This window comes from Rhinolophus ferrumequinum, chromosome 6 (assembly GCF_004115265.2).
Source record: "Rhinolophus ferrumequinum isolate MPI-CBG mRhiFer1 chromosome 6, mRhiFer1_v1.p, whole genome shotgun sequence".
Classification (NCBI taxonomy): domain Eukaryota; kingdom Metazoa; phylum Chordata; class Mammalia; order Chiroptera; family Rhinolophidae; genus Rhinolophus; species Rhinolophus ferrumequinum.
The window spans coordinates 46,122,396-46,135,922 of NC_046289.1; the positions used below are offsets into that span (position 1 = coordinate 46,122,396).

At 39.2% G+C, this 13,527-nt stretch overlaps 1 protein-coding gene across 4 annotated transcripts in view; it reads right to left on the minus strand.

Annotated features, from left to right (window-relative positions):
- Positions 1–678: 678 nt before the first annotated feature.
- TRIP4 (thyroid hormone receptor interactor 4) overlaps positions 679–13,527 on the minus strand; it is a 44,951-nt gene continuing 32,102 nt past the window's right edge. For 3 of the 4 annotated variants that reach the window (XM_033109556.1, XM_033109558.1, XM_033109555.1), the window contains 2 exons: positions 7,342–7,444; positions 679–983 (listed from right to left, as the gene is read on the minus strand). In XM_033109556.1, coding sequence (XP_032965447.1) covers positions 916–983; positions 7,342–7,444 — 171 coding nt within the window. In that variant the 3' untranslated portion in view covers positions 679–915. The remainder of the gene's footprint in view (positions 984–7,341; positions 7,445–13,527) is intronic. The other variant, XM_033109557.1, reaches the window with a different exon arrangement.

A 13,527-nucleotide genomic window follows, 5' to 3' on the forward strand; every position in this document is an offset into this window, starting at 1 on the left:
TTCACTAAGTGGGGCCAGACTGACTAGTAAAAATCTCATTTCAAATCAACCTCCTATTTTTCCAAAGCTCACAGCTTCCTGGGGTGTGGATGGTTTAAAGGGTTTGGTTTCAGCATTTGGGGGATATTTGGATGCATTTACTGAAGGGATTTTATTTTTCAGTTTGTTTCTAATTGCCCCATCCAAGTGATACTTTTGCAATAAAAACAAAATAAATAGGGCAGTTTCATGCTGCTTTAGCAGGTGGCTCCATCTCTTCTCAGTCTGATCCTTTTATGTGCTAATGTCTCAAACCAAGGAACAAAGTGGCAGCAACTCTTCAGGTTATCCCTTCAAAAAAAGAAAAAAAAAGTCTGCCAATGAAGGTTACTCAGCATTTGAAGATTGTTCACTTCAATAGATGTTGGACTGGAGCAGAAAACTTGTCAAAAAGCTTTTTGTGCCATCACAGGTTTGCATCAAACACAGGATTCCTCAGATATCTGAACACTCAGATATCCGAAAAAACCATCATTTTGAAAAACAAAAAAATCAACTTTAAAATTCAAGCGGTCCCTCAAAAAAAATTGTTAACCTAGGTAAAAATTTTCCTAACTACAACTCCAAGCCTGAGAGGAAAGTCATTTCCAACCTGTTCCTTTCTCTTCTAATACCATTCTGAGAAAAATGTCAAAGACCTAGAATTTTTAAAATAGGTTTTTATAAATAATGTATTCAAAGATTTCAACCCACTACATAAAGTAAGAATCCGCTTTTTAAGAAAAATATACAAGTTTTGGTAAGAGTTTAAATTCTGAGAGATTCAAGCCTGATGCCAAGCCTTGAGGTTTCTACTGCTTCAGTTCCGAAGGACCCGTGGATAACAATTTTAGTACACAAAACTTCACTATGCTGGGTAGTTCCTTTTCTCTTGGGTCAGACAGCTTTATTCTGCTTCATTAACCCTTTCTTTGCTCCTTGATGGATCTTGGAATCCAGTTTCCCTGTAAGGGAGAAAAAGAAGCCTCATTATTTATTTTTTATATTTGCAATGCAAATCTTTCATGGCCTCCCAGGTCGTCTGGTTACTGTGTTCCTGTCACATTCAATTATCTTGCTTCAGGACTCAGATACTTTCAAACTTCAGAGTTTCATTCTGTGAGAATGAGGAAGCAGTGCGAACACTGTAGAGACACACAAAAGCACGCACACAAACACACTGAGTACTCACCTAAAGAATCTAAGTTAACATTTCTAATTTTGTAGCTACTAGAAAAGAAATGTCACCTTTTCCAGGGTGTCTGATGTGAAGGCAAGTTTTTAAAGAACATACATATCTAATAGAGGAAGGCATTTCACACAGTGGGAAACCCATTCCTCTGACCTGTTAACTGGCTGAGCATAATGCATGAACCTCCCTCACAGTGAGGAAAGCAGTTGATTCACCCCTTTACTGCCTCAGACTTAATAGGGGGAGTGACCCGAAAGAGCGGAGTAGAACCCACATGAATGCTTTACTGACAAAGGGCCCCTATCACCAGCTAAGAAGGGCAAAGGTCATAGGCTGTATGACTCTTCTAAGTGTTAAAGTTAGAAAACAAGCAACCTTCCTGTCCCAGGTGACCCTAATGAGAGGTTCTTCCCTGACGTGGTCTCTGACCTCTGACTCAGATCTACCAGGATAGAGTTTGGTTCAGTGGTAGCAGCTTTAAGAGCCATCTATCTCATGAAGAGAATCTTAATAGCGTTCCTTTCAGTCTAGCCTGAGAACAGAGAACAGAGCTTGAAGGTTGCTTTCTCCAAACAAACAAACAAACAAACAAACAAACAAACAAAAAGTATCCTTTAAGTCAATAGCGATGCTGATGTTGGAAACAAACAGTTCAGTAGAACCTCAGCCTCAGCACTTAAAAACAAAAGAGAAAACAAAACAAGAAGCACCTTACAAGGACAGCCAGGTGTACTACAGGCCCACACTCACAACCACTGCCCCTCCTATGCTGTCATTTTCATTTGTTGGCAGCATCAGTAGGAGAGAGAGCACTGAGCCAGGAATCAGGAGAGCCAGGTTCCACGTCAGCCTTTTCTGGTATTAACCAGCTGTAAGACCTGGGGCAAGTCACTGTCTCTCTGGACTTCAATATCCTCATTTGTCCGATTAAGAATTCACGTCCTGACTATTGCACAAGGAGACTGTGAGAAAAATAACCTGAACCTGACAAGTTTTCCTGTTTTCTTACATTCTCCTCACCCCGCTCCCCCATCTCTCTAGGGCTACACCAGCCTCTGGAATAACATTACTTCCTTTTCTGGGCTTCCTCAGAAACCAACACTAAATGATACTCTAAATGCCATCTACAACAGTCACACGCTATTGATTTTAATTTGGGCTTTAGAGCACAGAGTATTCCCAGGGATTTAGGAGTTCTTTCATCCCCCAGGCTGCCTGGCTGGAAGTCCAAACATGTGCCAGCAATCTGGCAAAGAGCCCTATTACAAGGCAAGTTTGCCTTTGTATCCCTAACCCTACCATAGTGATTGCCAAATGGTAGATGCTCAATGTTTTCACCAAGTGAATTAAACAAAGCAGGGAGACACTACAAATCTCAAAACCTTTACATTACGGGGACTACTAAGTAACCAAAATTAGGTATCAGATAAACATAAGAGTACACATTATAAAGGCGGTGGCCTCCAGAGGTACAAAGAAGTATTGCATCTCATTCAGCTTTTTAAAACAAGCCAGGACAGAATTTAGAATTCCATCTAGGACTCCAAACTTCTAGTTCTCTTTCCTGAATAAGTTTGAGGGACCAGGTCCGAGTTTTAGCCCTGGGACGACCTAGCTGTATAACCAGGAGGAAGTCACCTGGTCACTTTTGTCCTCCACTTTTTCAATGCTAAGAGGCAACTAGACTACATAGTGCAGAGGCCCTTTCCAGCTCTATGATATTGTGCCTTAAAAATGAAATGTAAATTGGAATGACTTGTTTCTGAGGCAATATGATAAAAAGCATAAAACCTAGAAGCAGAAAGATGTGAGCAAAATACTCAACTGAAAAAAATGAAAGGAGGAAAAATTCCTGCTAACTTATAAAGTTGTTGGGAGGATTACAGCTAACATTAAGTGCTTTCTGTATACCAAGCACTGTGCTAAATATTTTACATACACTGAGTGATTTAATCAAATAACTAATTGAAACAATATATGCTAAATGCTTAATAAGCTCCAAGTTTTCTGAAAAAAATAAGGGTAGTCATTATTTATGCTGAGGCTTGGTAGTTGTTGTTTCTTAGTTATGGTCTCAATTTTACTTTTAATTTATCACGTATAACTCTAGGCAAATCTTTTAACTATATTTACTTCAGAGTCCTCATATTAAAAAAAAAAAGGGACATTGCCTTCTTCACACTCTCAAAGCTTTATAAGAAAATTCCAAGTATAATTTATAGAAAACTCTACTCTGATTAAGAAAACCCTCAAGTGAGACTAGCTCATGTAAGATCAACTCATCAGAGCAAAGCACTCAGCGGTAGGCAAACTAATCTCTGGCTTCAATGATGATTTCATAAAATGGAAAATAGGAGGAGGGAAATATAGAGCAATAAGGATTTCCAGGGCAATCCCAGAGATTCAGAAATTCATTCATTCCTCTAGGCTGCCTAAGAAAACCATACATGTGCCAGAAACCTGTGAGCTCCTTACAAATAAGGACTTCTTTACATCCACCAAAGTGACTGCCAATAGTGGCAATTCTTGGGCCAGCTGTGGGCAATGAAGGCAAGGGAAAGGGGCTTCTTACATAAAGCAGCAGTCATCCTGGCTGCCCTTGGATTGCAAGAACCTTGAACTCTTGAGTTCTAATGCAGCCTCTTCTTTCAAGACTTGGGATCTGGCCAGTGAACTATACCGTAACATACAGTACACTCTCTACTTTTAAAAGTAGAGTGATAATGCTTAGTTTCTGTATTTCCCCAATATTTTTACATTTAGCACCTATAACATTTCAGTGTTAAACCACATCCTCAAGCATGGTGCCTAAAAGAAAATCAAATGCACGTGCAGCAGAGGGCAAGAAGTTAAAAGGGGAACAAATATTAGTCATCAATTGACATAACTCTCACAGGGATTTACACATGCTTTGCATAGGATATAAGGCAGTATTTGCATGAATTTATAGAGCATGTAGTTCATTTAAAGTAAAAAGATTGTTTTATCCCTTTGAACAGTCAACCTATATATTCTACTATATTTAACTTTTTTGCATTTCCCAATTTGAGTAGACACACAGCCAAGTGGTGTGTCATTTTGCACATCGCTCTTTTCTGAATTATTTCAATTTCAAGAAACACAGCTATCCTCAGATTAAGCAAGCTCAAGTTTACAAGTCCAAAAACAAATCAAAATATATACCTTTATTTTAAGGCATACACACACACACACACACACACACACACACACGATACAACATGTAAATGGGTTGTATTTGAAAAGTTTATTTTCAAGTCAGAAGTTTAGAATATATTTCTCATAGAACTTATCTATATAAAAGATGGCTAGTTTCCTAAGCCATCCCACCAAAAAAAAAAAAATGTTAAGCCATAGGGCTATAATTAAAGTAGAGCAGTAATATTATCAATACTATGGAACTTAACCACTTCAAGTAACAATATATCTCGAATAAACTAGGAAGCATTCCAAATGAAGAGCTAAGTATGTACTTTTCCCTGTGGCAGTAGGATTAAAGACTTCCTGGCTCTAAATACTGGAGGTGGCTCCTGCGGACTAAGGGAAGGAAGTTCTGGCAGAGTGTAAGGTGTTTAGAGCTGGTAAGATTGAATGAAAGATAAAGGAATGAGAAGTTAGAGAGAATAGAAACTTCACACCAGACTAAATCCTCACACTGGCTCCCTCTCAACAGAATCTTTTTTTATGAGACATACAGGGACTGGTGAACCTGTTCTTTCTTTCTTCCTTCCTTCCTTCCTTCTTCCCTCCCTTCTTCTTTTTTTTTTTTTTTTTTAATAAATTTTCGCTACCTATTGTTTCTGACCAATGTTTCTCCTTGTCTGGGCCACCAGGGAAGAAGTTGTAGTCTCACAACTTCTGTCTAGCCCTGCTGTCCCTGGAACAAGCATACAACCCATGCTGGCTTTTTAAAGTTTTTAACTAACAGAAACAATGGGGAAAGACAGGAGGTTATTAAAATTTGCTCCCTAAGAAAATCACTTTCCCCACCTCTATTAAATCTTACGGAGAAAAATGAAGGCCATATATGTATTGAAGGTGGGTCTCTGGGTAGAGAAAGTACTCAAGTAAAACATTCAGAGAAATACCTAAACTCTGTTTACACAGAGTTTTCATTTTCTCATAGGAGCTTAAACAGAAGATAAAAACCAAGATAGAGAAGGAAGCTAAGAAAAGGTAACTGGGACTAAAGATCAAGGTAGCAGATGGGTCTGGGAGAGCAGATCTACCACATTTTCCTCCCACTACCAGTGTGGCTATCATTGCCTAGAGTAAGGCAAGAATGGAACACAGGGTAGAATGCCACAACCGAAAAAGAGGGAGAAAAAAAATGGAGATTTAAATCCTATATAGTAGAGAAGAAGGGAAAAGATTTTCTAGGGCCACTTGGTTACCAGCTGGAGCATAGTCTGAAGTAAATAATTTGTCTAAGTTAAGGGCAATTTACATTCAGATTTTTTCTTTTTTTTTTTTTTAAGAGAGAGATTGATTTTTTTTTTTGAAATCTATTTTTTTTTTTTTTAATTGGAGCAGGGGAACAGGACTTTATTGGGGAGCAGTGTGTACTTCCAGGACTTTTTTCCAAGTCAAGTTGTTGTCCTTTCAGTCTTAGTTGTGGAGGGCGCAGCTCAGCTCCAGGTCCAGTTGCCGTTGCTAGTTGCAGGGGGTGCAGCCCACCATCCCTTGCGGGTGTCGAACCAGCAACCTTGTGGTTGAGAGAACGCACTCCAACCAATTGAGCCATCCGGGAGCTCAGCAGCAGCTCAGCTCAAGGTGCTGTGTTCAATCTTAGTTGCAGGAGGCAGAGCCCACCATCCCTTGCAGGACTTGAGGAATTGAACTGGCAACCTTGCGGTTGAGAGCCAACTGGCCCATGTGGGAATCGAACCAGCAGCCTTCGGAGTTAGGAGCATGGAGCTCTAACCGCCTGAGGCACCAGGCCGGCCCTCAGATTTTCTGATTTGTTGGAATCTCAGGAACATACGTCTCATAAATCATGAAGGTTGCCTGAATTTTGTAGTGAATTAATCTAAGTTCACACTCAAAGCATTTCATTTTGTGGTTGAAAGCAGTATTACTCAAAGTGTAATCAGATGACCAATGGCATCAGGTATCACTTGGGAGAAGGCCTAGGAACCGGTTTTAACAGCTCTCTAGGTGATTTTTATTTACATTACAGTTTGAGAAGTACTTCTCTACAGAACAGATTTGTAAAATGGCTAGTTGGTCTCCAATGTACGGGGTGAGGTAGAGTTGTGCATAGCTGAAGACAATGCATGCCCCAGAATCACCCAGTTCACACAATGGAAAAGCAATGTCACAAAGGCACAAAACTGTAACTGATGTGAGCAAATGGGAAAATTGTTGATGTTTTTGAAAGGAAGTTAGGCAAGGAGGACACCACTATGTGTTTCTTGAGATTGCTTTAAAATAGAAGAGGTTGCTATATTACCAAACAGAAGAGAAGTGAAAATTGAAGAAAAGTTGGGAGTTGAAAGAGTAAAGTCAATAAACACTTCCTAAGAAGTGAATATACAGAGGGTACTATAATCACAAATACATAAAAGCCAAAGTTACAGAAAAAAGAAGTCATCAAGAGATTTCAAAAAGAGGGTGAAAAGCAAGAGGATGAGGATAAAGCTCTAGGAACCAGTAATGGAGGGAATAGTGGGAAGTGATGCCACCAAAATAGACACTCAAGAACAGACACTTAAAAAGTTGTCCTCGTCTTGGATTGAATAGTGAGGAGTAAAGGATAAATGACAATGTTGTCATTGGCACTGGCTTACTACTTCCTTTAATGAGCAGTACAGCTGAACAAAGCATACTCTTTTAACTGACAAATAGGATTTTAAATGTATTGGGGTCCTAAATGGAAATTTAGAGTGATTCACTAGCATGCCAATAATTGTGGATCAAGGTACACTTTGGAAAGGCTATACCGTAGTCAACCTTAATTTAAAGTTATCAATAAATATAATTTTATTAATCCTCCAACACTTGAGATGCCATGGAACAGGGTAAAAGAGAAAGTTTTTAAAAAGTTAAACAAGTGAGATGTAAGATAAAAAGAAAAAAAAAAGAAAATTAGACCATCAAAGCTTGTGACTTACAGATTTTTGGATTTCCTTTAATAGGAAACTTCACAATCATTTCCTGGGGATTTGTGCAGATGAAAACAAATGGAGAATCAGATTCTTGACTCATGTCTGGATACTGTGAAATATAAAAATAAAATATTCAGGCTAGTTGGGACAAATTTCGAATTTAAAGGAGATCAAATGATGTCCCAGATTTCACCTCGACATTCTGGTGACAGGAGTCTTCACGTCACAGTCAGGTAAAGAGGATTATGCTCAACAAGCAAGAACAAACCTCCGCCTTTCCCCAGGCCTTAGCACAGTATTCTTACACAGTCTATTGCCTCCCGTTTCTGACTTCCTATAATGGGAACAACTTCTTTAAAGAAAAAAAACAACAACGATGCCTGAGATCTCCCCTGAAGAATCAGAACTGACTGTTCCTTTAACACAAGTCCCTGGGAGTTGGGCGATTCGGAGGTCTCCTTCAGAACAGGGGCACTCTGCTAGGTTCAACTCAGATGAAACACTGGAAGATTTAAGAAAAATGGAACATTTGTGAAAATTCTGCCAGAAACAGTCAACAGAACCCTTCTAAAAGGAAGGAAGATGATTCATTCTGAAAGGTATGAACATGCAAAAGCTGTTTTGCTGGATGCATTCCAGGCCTACATAGGGGGAAAAGGTAACTAACTGGTAGAGCACTTCTGAAAATTATTTAGAAGCCTCCTTTGGATTTCTTTATCACAAAACAATCTGTGAATACTTTGAACTTCTATTCCTTCTATAAAAACAGACAGAACCAAGAGTAAGACCATGCTGACCACGCAATCACAATTTAAGGAACTGGGAGTTGGCAGAAAGTGCTCTCCAGCAATGCCCAATTGACCTGATGTCTCATTATTTCCTATCTTGGGATGTCTTGTGTTTAGCATGCTCGACAAATATGACTCCCAGGCTGACTTCAACTTTGGGTCACTTCATTACCAGAGGAGGCTTTCTCCTAGTAATTACCCTTAGAAGTATGAAATTATTTTCCACTCTTATTCACCTAAGATGTGTTCTCTAAAGATCTAAGGCTCTAAGGTAGAAATGGAGGTTTCAATAAGAAAATTAAATTTCTCTGGAAGTGGAAGCATAAACAGTTAAACTTCTTTACTGACCACTTGTGCTAGGTGGTAAGTAATGCTGTGGAGAAAACAGAGAGGATTGTAAGCAGCTTTTGGTCCTGCCCACATACCATGGCTTTCAGTGTGGGACAGGTGTGGCATGTACTTTGATAAAACATAGCTTAATATCATGTATCAACCACAATTGTATTCACAGGCAAGGTCAAAATGTTCATGGTAGAAAAGAAAGACTAAAGCTGGAAGGGTAAACTCTCTTCTCTCTTTATCCCCTGGATCTTTAGAACTCATAGAAAAGCAGGGTCCAGCTGTTACTGCTGAGGTGCTTCGGCACAAATAAAACCACAGGCTGCTGCTGTCAGAATCTTTAAACCTAATTCCACAGAGGCCAAAGCAGCAGCAGTCACAACTAACATCTCTTCCGTTTCCGTGCTCTCTCTTCTGTGTGTCTTACAGTGTAAAGGCAGAGGACAATGCTGCCAGGACTTCAGAGCTCTGCATTTCCCAAACTGCAAGCCATTTCAGCCATTCTCTCCTTTGTCATCCACACCCATAAATGTCCTCTCTACTGGATTAATCGCATTAACAAAGTTTCTGTAATGTCTGCCATAAAACAAAAACTCTCCAGATCCCACATTCTCCTCCAGCTACTGCCCCATTTCTCAGATTTTACAACAAAATTCATCCAAAGATTATCTATACTCCCTGCCTCAAATTCTCATATTTTTTCTTGCATTCACTCTAAACAGGTTTTCACTCCCATCACTCCAACAACGCTATTCTCATAAAGGCCTCTGTTCACTTTCATGTTGGTAAATCAAATGGTCAGTCCTCAGTTCTCATTTTAACTGATCCATCTGTAGAACCTGACAAAATTCTTCTCTCCCTCCTTCTTGAACACATTTGTCACTTGGCTTCCATAACACCATTATTCTCTTCCTGGTTTTACTTTTTACTGACTGCTTCTCATCTCCTCATTCTTTAAATATTGGAATGCTTGAGGGGTCAGGCCTCAGACCTCAACCCTCTCTACATTCACAACCTGGTGATTTCCTTTAGTCTTAGAGTTAAAAACTAAGGTCCTGGATTTGTAACTATGAGAGGTGATGGATGTTAACTAAACTTATTGTAGTAATCATTTTGCAATATATACATATATCAAATCATTATGTTGTACACCTTAAACTAATACAATGTTATATGTCAATTATATCTCAACAAAACGAAAAAGAGGGTCCTGAAAATGCATATGAAAACCACGAGCTATCACTTCACACTTACTAGGATAGCTATTACAAAACAGAACAAAAACAAAAAACATGGACAACAACCAGTGTTAGTAAGGATGTGAAGAAATTGGAACCCTCATGCATTGTTGGTATGAATGTAAAAGAGTGCAGCTGCTGTGGAAAACAGTTTGACATTTCCTCAAAAAGTTAAACATAGAACGACCACGTGATCTAGCAATTCCACTCCGAGGTATATACCCAAAAGCACTGAAAGCAGGGATTCAAACAGATACTTGTCTACCAATGTTCACAGTAGCATTATTCACCAAAGTCAATAGTTCCCACAATCTAACTGTCTATCAGTAGATGAATGAAGAAAAAAAATGTGGTATATATACATAGAATGGAATATTATTCAACCTCCAAAAGAAATGAAATTCTGACACATGCTACAAGACATGTGAACTTTGAAAAATTATGCTAAGTGAAATAAACCAGACACAAAAGAACAAATATTGTATGAGTCTACTTATATGAGGTACTTATAATAGGCAAATTCATAGAGACAGAAAGTAGAATAGAGGTTGCCAGGGGCTGGGGTGAGGAGGAAGAAAAAATTATTATTCAATGACTACAGAGTTTCTGTTTGAAATGATAAAAACGTTCTGGAGGTGGATGGTGGTAATAGTTGCACAACATTGTGAATGTACTTAATGCCACTTTAAATGGTCAAAAGGGTAATTTTGTTATATTTTACCACAGTAACAAACAAACAAACAAATAAAAAATAAGGTCCTAGATTTCCTTCCCAAACCCGCTCCTCTCTTATTTATATCCTTTTAAAATAAATAGCTATTCCATCCTTCCAATTATTCAGGCCCGAAATCCCACAACCAACCCATTGGGAAATCCTGTCAACTCTACCTTCAAAAGATATCTAATATCCCACCACCTCTTAAGACCTCCATGGCTACTTCCCTGGTCCGGGCCATCACAATGTCTCTCTGGATTATCACAATAACATCCTAACTGGTCTGTTTCTGCCCTTAACCTCCCTCTTGTCTATTTTCAAAACAGCAGCCAGAGCAAATTTTTTTTTTTTTTTTTTAAATATCAGATCCTGTCACTCTTCTGCTTAACTTCCCAATAGCTTTTCATCTTAGTCAGGATAAAAACCTAAGTCCTCACCATGACCTATAGGTCCCTAGACCTTGTGGCCCCCCCATTTCCTTTCTGATGCCTTTTCCTACTACTCTCCCATTTGTACTCTACTCCAGCCACACTGGCTTCCTTGCTGTTCCTGCCTCTGGGCCTTTGCACTTGCCTACTCCTTCTTCCTGGAATCCACGGCCCCTTCCCACTACCCCCAACCCCACATGGCTTCCTCTCTTTCTTTCTTCAGAACTTTCAATGTCAGCTTCTTTTTTTTTCTTTTTTTTCTCTTTCATTATTTTAATTTGCCATAATCAATCATCAAGTCAATGTCAGCTTCTTAATGAGTCTTCCCTAATCATTCTATTTAACATCAGAGCACCAATCTCCTCACAAACCTGGCACTCTTAACCTCCCTCTCCGACTTTACATTTTTTCTGTAACACTTACTATAATCTGATACTATATAATTTACTTATTTAAATTTTTTAATTTGGTCTCCCCTTACTACTAAGATGAAAGCTCCACGAAAGCAAGGATTTTTGTCAAATTTACTCCTCTTGAACCTAGAACCATGCCTGGCACATAGTAGGGCAATCAATAAGTACTTGTACAATGAAAGAACAATGAATTTACCAACTTGTTCATTAAGGTTACCTTAATAATGTTGAATATGCACATGCCAGGAACTGGACACTTTCAGGACTGTAACTGGGTAAAAGCAGGCACGACTCTGTAACCTGTTATCCCTCAAGCTAAATGAAAACTTTTGTTTTTGGCAAGTGGCCAATAAAGCCCTATGTTTAATAAAAACTATCCTGACATACATTAACCGAATAAGCAAATGTCAAATAAAAGGGAAAAGGATGGATACATAAAATTATAGAACAAGAGGTTCCTTGGACCCATTCATGACTCACAATAAACATTAAAATCAACTTTCTCAACTGAATCTAAATCCACGTTTCACGTAAATATCCCTTTTCCCAAGTTCTACCACTGAACTTCAAGAGGCTTACAAGAAAGAAAGCGGACAAGCAAAGCAGCCTACCAGGAATAATAAGGCCTATGCACTGGGAGAAGGGATTATTTTTCATGGCCAAATGCATTAAAGCAAAGCCAGCTTGGCGGAACCTCAGCACCTCCAAAAAAGCATAATCTCTGCAACTGCGGCCTGGGCACTACAGACCATAGTATATATTATACTAACAAGTAGGTCAGAGACTTACAAGAAAGGAATTTTTGGTCTGAGAGTCAAAAGAGTAAAATGCAGCTGACTCAGAGAAAATCGAGAGCATGGGGTCCCTACTTGTGAAGAATGTGGACAAACTCTGGATGTCATATCCAATTTAGAAAGGATGCTCGATTAAGGATCACTGTCATAGCACAACAGAGAGGTCAGGGAATGTGCATTTTAAGATCAAGCAAGCAACTCAAAGCAACCATTCAAATTCAGTTAACAGATTCCTCCCTCAGGAAGTTGCTGCTCTTGCCTAAGACAACATGACTCCAGCCTGACAACGGAGGGGGGGCCGCTACTCTTCTTTCAAGTTCATAAGTTTCATAGCTGTCTAACATAACAGGTAATTAACTACTAAACAGTCATTTTCTTCTCCCCTGCAGAGGGAAACTGTTCATCAGTCATCTAGAAACATTTCTTCTGCCATTTTCATAAAAAAAGAAGAAAAAAAATTTAGTAGTCTTTGGAAACCACTACTGATTCAGAACCAAGTGGGCATTTTCACCAATTCTGCAAACCTCCATTTAGTCCTTGTACTGAAATGATCAGTAACTCCTAAACAATGTTACTCTTTACAAATCCCCAGTTGACCTATAAATCCTATACCTATCTTCAGAGAACAGCTAAAGCAAACAGTCAAGAAGGAACTCATTGACAAGGAACATATATTTGCTGTAGATTTTCTTGGTTTGAACTTTGGGGAACTCGATAGGACATGAAATCAGGCTCTGAAATCTAGTTAGCTGAAAATCAACCCCAAGTAGATTGAGGTCATAATACTCAGAAAGAGAAAAGGAAATGAGGCTGACAAAAAGGCCATAAGCACAACAGATCCAAAGAAGCAGATCCTGAAAGCAACTGTGTTCTCTGTTAAATAGCTCTTGTTTTACTATTTCAAGGTGTTCACAGGATGCAACTCAAGTCCCACTCTACTGGAGGATAAAATCTGTCTCACATGAGAGGAACATATTGCTCCCGATACTCCCAACTACTGTGTATTTCACTGGGGTTGGATGAAGATCGTGCCGGCTGGCCCAAAGTGGGAGAGCTGAATTCCCATGGACCAGTACCTAATCCAAATCATGTGCCCAGTATCAAAGACAGAGGGTTCCAGCTCAAGCTAGCGCAACAAGTCATATTTTCTCCAGGTGGAAATAATAAGGGATAGGTGGTGTGTAGCTTATGGGTCTCAGCCATTTGTGGAAGACAATCTGGTTGAGGCCACACAGCACTGGTTTCCAGGTCCCATCCTGCTCACCATAAAATTTCTACTCTGGCTTTCTGTGCCCTTGGGAATCCTATGCTGGAATCTCCACACGCAAAAGAACCTAATCAAGTATATTTCTCTAAAATTAACCTCAAGCTTTTCTACCCTGACTTTTTAAGACCTACATGGGAATCACCCATCCATGACAATTATTTCTGGTCTTAATTTTCATGTAGTACGCTTTCACTCCAACTAGTGAGAACC